The sequence below is a fragment of the Phyllostomus hastatus genome, unplaced genomic scaffold (genome assembly GCF_019186645.2).
Source record: "Phyllostomus hastatus isolate PE091 unplaced genomic scaffold, TTU_PhHast_1.1 phas_contig_58, whole genome shotgun sequence".
Lineage (NCBI taxonomy): Eukaryota > Metazoa > Chordata > Mammalia > Chiroptera > Phyllostomidae > Phyllostomus > Phyllostomus hastatus.
The window spans coordinates 5,850,932-5,864,931 of record NW_025333916.1 but is presented as its reverse complement, the minus strand read 5'-3'; the positions used below and the strand labels follow the sequence as shown (position 1 = coordinate 5,864,931).

At 33.4% G+C, this 14,000-nt stretch overlaps 1 protein-coding gene across 7 annotated transcripts in view; it reads right to left on the bottom strand.

Annotated features, from left to right (window-relative positions):
- The window catches only part of KIAA0825 (KIAA0825 ortholog), a 398,694-nt gene that overhangs the window by 316,091 nt on the left and 68,603 nt on the right, over window positions 1–14,000 (bottom strand). For 5 of the 7 annotated variants that reach the window (XM_045848391.1, XM_045848392.1, XM_045848393.1 and 2 more), the window contains 2 exons: window positions 10,761–10,923; window positions 7,196–7,865 (listed from right to left, as the gene is read on the bottom strand). In XM_045848391.1, coding sequence (XP_045704347.1) covers window positions 7,196–7,865; window positions 10,761–10,923 — 833 coding nt within the window. Of the gene's footprint in view, window positions 1–6,621; window positions 7,866–10,760; window positions 10,924–14,000 lie in introns of those variants that run through there. The other 2 variants (XM_045848396.1, XM_045848397.1) reach the window with 2 other exon arrangements.

Here is a 14,000-nt window from a genome sequence, read left to right as displayed (position 1 = left end):
ATACATAAGATTTATTCAACAAAATTTTCTACACAGAAACAAAACTCTTTTTAAAGCACTGAGAAATGTAACAATAACTTTTCTTAAATCTAAAGAAACTATAATTTTAAAAGTTAAAGTAATTTGATCAACTATCCATTGCAAGTGTAAACACAGAAGAATGGCACTGTTCTCCTGGACTGTAAATGACACCTGGGCACAGGTAAATATGAATCTGACTTCCTAGATAACGACGGTCAGGTTACTGTCAAAGTGCTGGGTGCAAATTTCTAGCTTTTTGAAAACTGTTTGTTTTGACTTTACAGCCTTCTAAACTAAATTTTTAAAAATGGAGTATTAACCTTAATAAAATGATAATTTCCCAGAACACTTATTTAAAAAACTGTAAGAATGTGAATTAAAAAAAGTTATTGAGAATATCTTGGCTTTTAAATCTTCCTTGAAACTTTGTAAAGAGTGTATGTAAAAATAATGTTTTTTTCTAGGATAGATCACCAAATCACAAAGATTCTCTAAATCTATATTACCACTATTTCATCATTTTCCTCAAATAATAAAATATAAAAGCTATATGCTTCTAAATGTATTGTAATACTAAAACAGCACACAGTTCCCCCACTCTAAATAAAATGTCCAAATTCATATGAATGTAAAGGGGGAAAAAGGTTACTATATAATGCCAAAATGTGTAATTTAAATCTGAGGATAAGCTTATATGTAAATAAAATCGTCTGGTACACCACAAGAAAATGGTGAGAGAGACTGTCACCATATTTTAAGTACATGTACAGAAGAGCCTGAATCAATCAATGCCCAGCTACATGGTTACAGGTGAAACTCACGCTATGCTCAGGTGAACACTACCATCAGAAAGGAAAGCTGGTAAAATAAATTAAAATAGCATAAAAGCTGAATCTAGTCAGTTTCTGAGTTAATAAGCATGAGCAAATCAAGAGTCAGTTATGAGTAGTGGGGTGAAAATGGAGACAACTGTACTTGAGCAACAATAAAAAAAAGAAAAAGCAAAATAAAAGCATAATTTTGGGGGAGAAAAAGGGTCAGTTATGAATCATTGCCAATAAAAAAGAAAAGCAAAAACACGGAATGGGGGTAAAACACAGAAATGTTAAAAATCAAAAAAGAAGCCCTGGCTGGCGTAGCTCAGTGGATTGAGCACAGGCTGCGAACCAAAGTGTCACAGGTTTGATTCCCAGTCAGAGTACATGCCTGGGTTGCAGGCCATGACCCCCAGCAACCACACATTGATGTTTCTCTCTCTCTCTCTTTCTCCCTCCCTTCCCTCTCTAAAAATAAATAAAATCTTTAAAAAAATCAAAAAAGAAAAGTAAAAAAAGTTTTTTTGCTCATTATGAGAGTGCCTTGCACAGTTTTTGCCATGGAGATTAGCAGCACATCAGAAAATATACCAAACAACTGCCAAAGGAGAAATCCTCTTTCTGTGGACCATTACCTGTGTGGCCTTGGGAAATAGTTACCTTTATGAGCCTTGTTTTCTCATATTTAAAATATGAATAACATTAAGTGCTGTTTAGAAGATTAAATGAATACACATGTAAAGCCTTATACAAAATAATTAGTAGTTGTTATTTTTGATACTCACATGTTCCCTTTATGTGTATTTTATAACTATAAATATAAGCATGTATATGTTTATACTTATGTGTAGACAGATAATGTAAAGATCATTCAGGGAAGAATCAATTAATTCTCTATGTACTAGAAAAATCAGAGTCAATTAAAAATTCAGTATGCTCAAAGTGTCTAGCTCATTGAGAACATGGTAGATACATGCATAAACAGACAGGACATTAGCTCATTAAGATTTGTGTACAAATTGTTTCAAAAAATTGAAGAGGAGGAAACATTCCCAAACTCATTTTAAGAAGCTAGCATATTACCCTGATACTAGAGCCAAATAAGGACACTAAAGAAAAAATTAAAGACCAATATCCCTCCCTGATGAGCACAGGTGCAAAAATTCTCAATAAAATATGAGCAAACTGAATTCAACAGCACATTAAAATAATTATACACCATGATCAAGAAGGATTTATCCCTGTGCAAGGATGGTTCAACATATGCAAATTAACAAATATGATACAACACATTAATAGAATGAAAGATAAAAATCATATGATCATCTCTATAGATGCATAAAAAGTATTTGACAAATTTCAACATTCTTTTATGAAAAAAGTTCTTAACAAAATGAATATAAAGAAATATACCTCAACATGATAAAGGCCATACATGCCAAAATATAGAGACAACCTAAGTTTCCATCTACAGACGAATGAATAGAGATGTAAACGCACATGCACACACACGAGAAGGAAATCCTGCCATCTGTAACAACGTGGATGGAACTTGAAGGCATTATGCTAAGTGAAGTCAGAGAGAGACAAATACTGTATGATATTGCTTATATGTGAAATAAAAATAAACAAACTGAACTTGGAGAAACAGAGGGTTTTAGGGTGGTTACCGGGGGATGGGGAATGGGGAAAGAGAAGAAATGTTGGTATAAATTTCCAGTTAGAAGATAAGTAAGTTCTAGAAATCAAATGTACTTGATTATGATTACAGTTAACACTAATATATTATATACTTAAAAGTTGTTAAGAGAGTAAATATTAAGTGTTCTTTGCAGCACTGAAAAATAACACTAGTTATACAATGTGATGGAGGTATTGGCTAATGCTACAGTGGTAAACATTTCCCAATATATGTATATCAAATCAATATACTATACATCTCAAGCTTATACAACGTTAGATGTTAATATCACAATAAAACTTGAAACAAAATGGCTAGCATACATACAAGGCCTGTTTAAGATGTATCAATAGATCACAAAAGAGGAATTATAAGCAAAATCTTTCAAAATGGCAATATATAGTCTTCAGATGAAAAGAGTGTAGGGTAGTTTGAAGAAAAGTAAAACAAAGACTACACTAAAGCTGAGTCTGCCCACTGGGAGGTGTTTTTAATGGGATGTGCTACTTCCACCCTGTTCTTCTAAGCTCTGGAGTAAGGCAGATGGGAGTCTGAATCCTGGCTGCACTTTGGAACCCTGAGTAAATTACTTCTTATCTCTAGGCCTTAGTTTCCTCACTATACAATACAGATAGTAAATAATGTACCCACCTTGTTGAGTAGATTAGAAGAGATAATGAAGAGATAACATATATCTGTGTCTGATCCAATAAATGTTTGCTAATGTAACTTAAGGAATGTCTTTCTATAGTTTCAGACAAAATATCAAAGACTTAGTGAGCATAAAGATATATAACGTGTATACTAGAGATGATATAACATAAAACCCAGTCAATCTGGTATAGATTTTATTCAAATATGAATATAAATTATTGTAATTTTTATTGATCAATATGAATAAATTTTTATCATTTTGTTTACCTTAAACTGTATTTCCTTAAAAAATAAAATTTGGTCATTGGGTCAAATATTAGCAATGTTGATCAATTTGGAACTGGTTTAGCCATATATACAGCATTAGCAATAACTCATTTACTTTTCTTCCCTTTAATGTGTCTAGCTCAGAACCTTAAACATGGTAGTTGCTAAATGACTTGCTTATAGTAGGTGCCCCAAAGAGCTGAACTGAATAGATTTTCAGGTAGCCCACGCAAAAAGTACTGTTTAAAATTTCTTTTACAAGTGATAAGTATTTAATTATATACTTTCAGAAAATGTCCAATAGCATTAATGGTTAAGCTCATGGGTCTTAGACTCATAGAGATGTCCCTATGAATCCTGCCTCTGTATAATAAGATCTACGGCAAGTGAATCTAAGTGTCCTTCTTTGTTTATGAAATTAGAATAATAAGAAATGTGATGTATTTAGCACAGTGCCCAACATATGCACCTCATTCATGTAACAAGTGATTTATGCCAAAGTTCAGATAAAGGAGCTTAAGATCAGTGCACCTGGACTTGTGGAAAAAGTATCAATTTTTGGTATTAAAGCTGACCAACACACATAGTTTTCTCTTACAAATGGGAAAACACCTCAGTATCAGCCTTAATGACTCCATAGCAACTTATATTTTCAACCATATTGATCTTTTCTTCTTTTATAAACTTATATTTAGCACATATAAAACTTTCACATTGAAAACACTTTATAAGTAAGCAGATTTTTTGGAGGATATAAACATTTTAGAAAATAAGTACACCCATAGAATGCATTTAAAATTTGTGTTAACAATTAAAATGAAACTCCATTTGCTTTGAGCAAAATGGTACTGTTCCTAAATTAACCTACATTGTGTTCTGCCATAAACTAAAATTTGGTGATGCAACTTTATTCTGTAATGTGATACAGCTTCTGAAGGAAAATAAAAATTTTAAGAGAAAACATTCAATTATTTGAAAATTCATATATCAGAATAATTAGGCATTCTTGTATTTTACTAGAGGTAAACAAAAATATAGTGAGCTATGTAAATTTTCATAAAGTGATCATGATTTCAAAGACAGCATTTAGACTTCCGGCAAGATGGAGGCAAAGGTGGACACACCGTACCTCCACGCACAACCAAGATTGGAACAACAACAATTTAGAGGCAGAATAACACCTGGAACTGAGAGAAAATTTATCTGAATGGAAGTTGGACAGCCAAGAAGTTGAAATAGACCTGTTTATCCAGACCGGCAGGAGGGGCAGAGACAAGCTGCCTTGCACGGGGTTGCGGCATGGAGAATAGGGCGCATAAGGCAACCGGGAGTGCGTAAGGCATCTGGGACATGCAAGATCGCAGCAGGTGGACCCTGAGTGTGCAAGCGGCAGCTGGCAGACCCAGTGAGGCGGCAACTGTGGAGCTGGGCAGAGGGCACAACCCAGGATCCCAGGGAAGGGACTGAGGTCCCATGGAGAACAGAGCTACCACCATCGTTCCCTCTCGACCCCGCCCTCACATACAACATCACAATCCAGAGACTGGAGTGCCAGGCCCTGGTGAACACCTAAGGCTCCGCCCCTCACCATAACTGGAGCAACCAGTCCAAAAAAAAAAAAAAGAGAGATGGCTCAAACAGAAGCACAAATCAGTGCCCCAGAACTCATCCTTTTGAGCGACTATAGCCAAAGAGATAGCCAATCTATCAGATGCATAGTTCAAAACACTGGTGATCAGGAAGCTCACAGAATTGGTTGATTTTGGTTGCAAATTAGATGAAAAAATGCAGGTTACCATAAAAGAAATGAAGAAAAATGCGCAGGGAACCAACAGTGATGGGAAGGAAACTGGGACTCAAAGTAATAGAGTGGACCAAAAGGAAGAAAGAAACAACCAAACAGGAAAGAATGGAGAAATGAGAATTCAAAAAAACGAGGAGAAGCTTAGGAACCTCCAGGACATCTTTAGACGTTCCAACATCTGAATTATAGGGGTACCAGAAGGGGAAGAGGTAGAACAACAGATTGAAAACATATTGAACAAATAATAAAGGAGAACATCCCCATTCTGGCAAAGGAAATAGACTTCCAGGAAGTCCAGGAAGCTCAGAGAGTCCCAAAGAAGTTGGACCCAAGAAGAAACACACCAAGGCACATCATAATTACATTAGCCAAGGTAAAAATGAAGGAGAGAATCCTAGAAGCAGCAAGAGATAGGGAGACAGTAACCTACAAAGGACTTCCCATCAGACTATCAGCTGATTTCTCAAAAGAGACCTTACAGGGAAGAAGGGCCTGGAAAGAAGTATTGAAAGTCATGAAAGACAAGGACCTATATCCCAGATTACTCTATCCAACAAAGCTTTCATTTAGAATGGAAGGGCAGATAAAGCGCTTCTCAGATAAGGTCAGGTTAAAGGAGTTCATCATCACCAAGCACTTATTTTATGAAATGTTAAAGGGACTTATCTAAGAAAAGATTATTAAAAAAAACATGTATAGTGAAAGGACAGCAAACTCACAATTATTAACAACCACACCTAAAGCAAAACCAAAAGAAACTAAGCAAACAACTAGAACAGGAACAGAACCACAGAAATGGAGATCCCATGGAGGGTTAGCAACAGGGGAGTGGGAGACAGAGAGAGGGGGAAAGGTACAGAGAATAAGTAGCATTGATTGTAGGTAGGAAATAGACTGGGGGAGGGTAAGAATAGTATGAGAAATGTAGAAGCTGAAGAACTTATAAATATGACACATGGACATGAACTAAAGGGGAGGGAAGTGGGTAGGAGAGGGTGTACAGGGTGGAGGGGAGTGAAGGGGGGAATGGGACAACTGTAATAGCCTAATCAATAAAATATATTAAAAAAAGATAGCATTTAGCAAAAGATAATTTTCAAATATTGAAAAAATAGTTTGTGAACCTATTTAGAAATATACTTGAATTTTACATAAAATCATGCCATCATAATTATCAAAACAATTATTTTTTTACCTTGATTTTTCTCCACTGGTGAAAAATTTAAATGATGACAGGAAATAGTTTATTACTTCACAATAGTTTCTTTCCTTTTTTTATCCTTTGAATAAAATCAGGGATTTTCAAATCATTTTTTATTTGTATATATTCTTATAGAAATTACATTAGAGGAACTTTTGAAACAGCTACAGTTAAAATGCTATGCCTCTATAACCAATTATAGTATAGAAATTTATAATTAGTATTTCATAATAGCTTTTTACTGGAATTGACTGACTGAAATATTATAATTTTAAACTTCCAAGTTCACTTAATGCAAATTTCAACAAATTTTCAACAATTCTTTTTACATAATAATACTTCAGCTTTGGAAGATACAATGGGTTAAAAATGATACTTTTTCATTTTATATATATGTAAATACAACTGAATATATGTGTGTGTTTATTGTATATGGATGTATATATACACACACATACAGTTTCACCAAATAATTTATGCAATCAAAAAACTCAAAAGTCTTCCTGGCAATATTTTTGACTTATATTTCCACTATCTTTAGTAATTTAAATAACAGGAAAGAAAACACTTCTATTACTACTTACAGAAAAAGGAATGCATATGAGAAATGTGTTCTGCAAAATTTCATAACATTTATTTTCCTCTTTATTTTCAAGTTTGCAATTAGGTTTAACCAAATAGAAAAATGTTAGATATTTAAAGCTATCAAAAGGCTTAAATTAAACCAAACAGAAATTGTAAAAATCACTAACCCAAAGCATGCACTGCTCCTCTATGCCTGCTGGAGCGCTTGCTTGTTTTAATCACACCAACAGCACTTTCTTTGAACTGCGGTTCACAAAAATTTGCAAGAAATTTTGCCATTTCTTCTGTAATAGTATCCAAGTAAGTTTCTTTAATGAATTTCACTGTTGAGGATGGAGCTAAAATTTCATGCAGTACATTAAAATCCTCTTTTATCACTGAGTATAACTTAAGCATTGCACTTTGGTATCCATGAGTCATTATGTCTAAATTCGATTCTCTGCTGTAAGAAGGAAAGCAGTTTTGCAGAAGTTTAGCCAACGGTTTATTCTGTATGCTTTGATACTTGATTATAACTTCTGATTCTGGATAAAGAAACAAGAGTTGTTGTATGCACTCATTTTTCAACAAAATTTTTTGCTGCAAACTGTTTATTTCATTATGGCTTTGTAATTTGCTAACTAAGAAGCGTCGAAGTTGTAGTTTTATATCATCCCATATAGATATCACATCCATAGAGGAATGATCTTCAACAGAATGAAGAGAAGTGCTAGAGAGGACGTGGAAAGAGGTTCCACTCAGAGTTGATGGAAATGAAATGTTGCGCTGGCAGGAGAGGTCCCAGAGTAAATTCAGTATCATTTCTTCTTGGCTTTGTTCATTCTTCAACAAATCTTGCTAGTAAAAGTAAATTATAATGTTAGAAATGTGATTAACTATAGGAGTGACAGCAAAATATTATTTCTACAATCATAAAATTTCATAATTCATTTTAAATTAAAATATTCTGATTCTTTTCAAGATTACTTTTACACATACAATGTAATCAATTAAGATATTTTAGAATGTTAGCTTATGATAAACTATATTTTCAATTCAATTCCCAGACATACAGATTTTAGCCCTCACTGTTATCCAGCCCTTGGTATGACCCAGGCATTGTAAAAACTGCAGCTTACACATTCCAAATAAAAACCTATAGTAAAACATCTTCTGAAGTGTATTCCTAAGACAAGATAAATTCAAGATCATATCTTAATTAGTTCCTGGTAGATAATTTCCATGCCTGAATGAGTGCACTTATTGCTAGAAAACCCCAAATGAACATACAAAAAAATGGAGACCTTAAAATACAGTATGTTCCGAGAGGTCACTAATAGCTGCTATCCTGAGAAATAAAATTTAACACATTGAAAGACTTTCATTTAAATTCCTTTTTGAGAGCCACGTTAAGAAAGATTTTGCTTTGAAATTAATCTGAGAACATTTAAGTTCTCTCCAAAGAAATAACTCAAAATGGGGAAACAACACTCTCAGAATCATTCCCCAAAAGATGATATGAAAGTATTCCTTTATACTTTCCATGCTGACAAAAACCAATGGGAGGTGTAATTATGAATACCAAAAGGACAAAATATTACTTTCTTTTTGGACTTTACACATTCTCTTTACACGCTCACTTTCTTAATTATATCTACTTCAGCTAATACTGAAATTAGTTTAAATTCTCTAGGTAGCAACAAGCTGATTATAAGAAAATGGAAGCAAAGTTCAAGTGGCATAAAATAAGGCTAGTGTTGAAAATTTTTATTGACAAGAATACCACAGGTATTATGTGTGATTCCAAATGAGGGACAACTCCTAGACATATTCCAGAAATTTGCTTTAGGTCATTCTAAGCATTGTAATGTCTAGTTTAATATTGTATCTGTGATAAATGATACCCGATATCTATACAGAATTTTATTATAGAAAAAGCACTTTTCCATACAGTTTCTGGCTTATTTATCCTGAAAACGCTGTGACATAGGTCTGTAAAAACCCAATTTACAGAGAAGAGCATTAAAGTGCATATCTAAGTTCCTTTCTGAATGTCACAGTCAAGTGTAGAACCCATGGACCCCCGGCTCCATTCTCCGCGTCCCCATTCACCTTACTGCACTCTATAGAGCCGCAAAGTACATGGCCTTGCTGAAGCGTCTCTCTCTTTGCCATGTACTTACTCTTTTGATATTTCCAGAAGAGAAATGTCCTTAGCTAGAGTCCAGGAAATCAGTATTATAGTCAATTGTATAAAGCAAGTGAGTCATATTAGTGCCACAATCTAGGGTTTCTTTAAATCAGTCAATAACTGTAAATATTTGATCAAGCAAAGTATAATAGATTACAGAGATTTAAAAAAATGTGTTTAGTCTGATTGCTTAAATTTTAAAAATAACTTCAGGATAATTGTCATAATGAGGACCTGTTCCTTATTTAAACAGCTAGATAATTAATAAACAGAAAATTTTCTATAAAAAACAGTTGTATGAAAAATGCTGTTGAGATTGACAATTTTATCATGTAAAAATTTGATAATAAGGTCATTTTAAACTGTATTTATTTTAATAATGTGGTCTTTCCTCAAAATTACATGATCAATTATGTAAAAATAAATCCCTAGGTCTCAAACAAGCCTATCAGTCTAATGAATTTGAGCAAAACTAAGGCGGCCCTTTGCCCTGCAGTGAATAGAAAATGACTTATGTGTGACAAATTAAAAGATAATTAAAAGCTTTTGCTTTTAATTAAATGAGAAAGCATTATTACATCAATATTAATGAAATTCAATATACATGGCTCTTAATAGAAATTAAAAGAATATCCATATTTATTTTTAAAGGCTCCACCTTCAAGAGATAATGGGTGAGAGGATTTTCTTAAAAGAATAAGGCTTCGGGGCACATAGTCTTCCTTTCTCTCCTTTTATTACTTTGTAAACATTAAAGAGACATCTGCAATAACAGCCAAAAACTATTTTCATCTGATTCTGTCATCCCAAGCCATCTACAACCTCAAGATATTTTCCACATTTGCCTTAGTCAGTGTTTGATGTTTAGACAAAAATGGTGTCCCCTTTTTTCCTAAATTAAATCAAAACCATAGCTACAGAAATAGTGCTTTGTAACACTTGTGCTGCTGCTTTGGGAAACTGTTTTGCAAGTTAAGCACCCTTGTAGATATAGGAGTGATGAAATAACCAAAAATTTAGTTAACATAGAGGGTGGTCAGTATCAAGAAATAACCAATGTAATAATTTTCCACAAATGAACAATAGTTTCATATAAATTGCTGCCTTGATTAAAAGAACTGGACACGTCTGCAGGTTAGGGATAAAGAGAATGACAGACAAGGCTACTTAACAGATAAAATCAATGGTGATCTTATTATGCTTAATAATGAGCACAGAGAGAAAATGACTAGTTGTGGAAGAACACAAAATATAATAAATATAAACTTTTCTTATAGACAATTGTGGTACATACTTTGTGATGAACATTAAATCACAAATCACGCAGGAGTTATGTTTAATCTCTACATAAAATTTCATTTTATTGATCAACATCATAAAAAAATCAAATAGCTCATTGGAGTCCACTGGGGATACAGAAACAGAACAAGACACAAACCCAAACCCCAAGATACGGCAGGCTAACATGGACACTAAAATAAATAAGCACAAATAGAAACTGAAGGAACCGTATTTCTTGTTCACCCACCCCACTTCACTACAAAACAAAGATTTTTTTTTACCAGTGTTTTGAGAAAGTTTATCAGATCTCCAGGTGGAATAGAAGGTGACTCAGATGAATTATAGTTATTTAACAATTCAAAACAGTCAGTTGTTGTCTGCAGACGCACATCTGGACATTGTTTGTTAACTTCGGATTGTATTTCTTTAATGCAATGTTCTAAGCTATAAAAAAAAAAGAAAAGAAAAAGTTACTTTGGTAGGAAGTAGGTAGTCACTCTGTCTCATATCACAGGCCCTGAAGTGTTTATATGGGGTACCTGGTTGCATACAATTTACAAAATTATAAAATGTTCATATGATATGGCAATAATAACAGAGTCTATATTTTCATTCATAATTGAAATTGAAAGTTAAAATTTTCTGGAAGTTTCATTTCAAATGCAACAGAGGAAATATAAGATATATAGCTTCTCAGAGATAAATTAGAAATTATTTTGTGTTAAAACAAAAATCAAGTATAGATGCAATGAAATAATGGCCTTCTTGACAGGCAGTGGATGGAAGGCTGAGATAGGATACTTTTGATGACTGAAGACCAGAAATGTACATTATCTACAAATAGGCAAGTGGCAATATAAAATTTTGGAAAACTTCAATAAATGGAATATTAAGAAGTGACAAAGCAGATACGATGAGCTTATAATTTTAAAAGTTGAAAAACATATATGCTGTTACTATAATACTGTTACTATAGCTAAGTACCTTTTCCTGCCATCGAACTTTACTCCAAAAAATAAAAACATACTTAAAATTGCATATAAAAGAAGACTGGAAGGAAATAAAACATAAGGTTAATAGCAATTATCTTTGAATGATAAAATTTGGGGCTTTTAATTTTATTTTTCTATATTTTCAAACATTTTAGAACACAAAATTCTTCATTCAATAAATAAATAAATGGGGAAATGAGAAAATATGTCCAATTGAATATTCCAATACATATCTGCTTCTAAAGGTTCTTTCAAAGTATCCTTAGCTCTGATAAGAAGCAGATATACTATGTTATTTTACTTTTTATATAAAAGTCTGTCCATCCATGATACAAATCTTTGTGGGGTAAGATGGAGCCCCATGGATATGACATATTACTACCACCTGATGGCAGCATATCTAAACTACGAGAAAGCTTATAAAAAGGAAAATTCATTTGAAGCTGAACCTCTTAAAACCAAAGTTTACAGCTATGCATTTGCCTCTTAACAGTATTAAGAAAGATTTATTAAAATTTTTCTTTTGCTTTTAAAATATCATTATATTTTAAATATAATTATAGAATCCATGTGACCAAAAGTGTAGGCTTTGGAAACCCAGCTCTGATTATTGAAATTGATGGCATATGAAACTTTTCAAAATTCATCAGGCATGTGTTATCTGTAAATCATATACTGTAAAACTTTAAGGAAGGCTTTTCAGGAGACTTCTGAGCGCAAGTGAATTCAGACTGAATTATCTTGCAACAAATACATTCTGAGATTCAGAGAGCCTTTTTATGAAAACAAAGAATTTAAGAGAAAAACAATACCTCCTTTGGCCACAGGCCACTCAATTTCCTCATGAAACAGTCTTATTCTGGAATGTCTGTTCTAAGTCTAACATGAGATTGGAATATATTTTCTTAACTTACGAAAGCACCTCTATGGACTGAGAAACATGACACCCTAAACATACACCTTGACTTTAGGGGCCCTTTATCAAAGGTCTTTATCACAGCGCCCTCCTGTGTGTCATTCGGTGAAATGTAAACATTACAGCAAGGTGACTTGGAAAGGCTCAGTGGTTAGTCTGCCTAAGTCTGTTTCAATTAGGACTCAGTTTTGGGGCTAATCTCTAACATCTGAATCTGGGTAGAGGCCAATAACTACAATTTATAAATACAGTAAAGCCTAGAGAGGGCTAGATATTTTAGCAATTTGCCCAAACACTGATAAAGGGATTGAGCAGTTGTGTTTCAGAGGACCTCCCTCACTGATAGAAACCAAGACAGTTGAGTTGTCTTCTACAAGTATTTTGTCACAAATTTTAAAATGTCAGAACTCATTATCTGCACGTGATTTGGTTTTTAGTTGGCTAGATATCTTGTCATCCTGCCATTCTCCACTGTCTATACATCTTGTTTTCAAAGTGTAATGGTTTGAAGTCTAAAGATTTATTGCCTGATTACTATTCAAAATAAATTTTTCAAAATTTAAAATGAATGTCTTTTATCAGATACATGGTTAATCTCTTCATTAATATCTAAAATATATAAAAAGAACTAATATAACTCAACAACAAAACAAAATATCAATTTAAAAATGGGTAAAGGAAGCGAGTAAACATTTTTTCCAAAGAAGACATACAAATGGCCAACAGGTATAGAAAAAGGTGCTTAATATCACTAATCATCAGGGAAATGCAAATCAAAACCACAGTGAGATACCTCCTTGCAACTGTTAGGATGGCTATTATCAAAAGGTCAAAAGACAAGTGTTGGCAAAGATGTGGAGGAAAGCCAGTCTTTGTGCACTTTTGGTGGGAATGTATTGCATATTGGTAGAGCTGTTATAGAAGATGGTGCGGAGTTTCCTCAAAAAATTAAAAATAGAACTACCATATGATCCAGCAATTCTACTTCTGGGTATACATTCACAGGAAATAAAATCAGTATCTTAAAGAAGTATCTGCACTTCTGTGTTCATTGCAGCATTGTTCACAGTAGCCAAGATATGCAAACAACCTACATGCCCATCAACCAACAAAAGAATTAAAAATATGGCAAAATATATAATGGAATATTATTCAGCCCTAAAAAAGAAGGAAATCCTGCTATTTGTGACAAATGAATGAATCTAGAAGACAATGTGCTAAGTGAAATCAACCAGACACAGAAACACAAATATCACATGATCTCACTCACAGGTGGGATTAAAAAAAATAAAAAGTTAAACTCATAGTAATAAAAGTAGAATGATGATTACCAGAGCCTGGGGATTGGAGGAAAAGGGAAGAAGATATTGAACACAAGGTACAAACTTTCAGTAATAAGATGAAAAGTTCTGTACATTAAGTCTACAATAAGGTGACTACATTTAATAATGTATATTTGAAATTTGCTATGGAAAGAGATAAGTAATCTCACAACACAGTCACATAAAGATACCAATGGGAGGTGATGGTTATGTTAACTGGTTTGATTGCAGTCATCATTTTACAGTGTATACACATATCAAAGTATCATGCTATACACCTTAAATGTACAT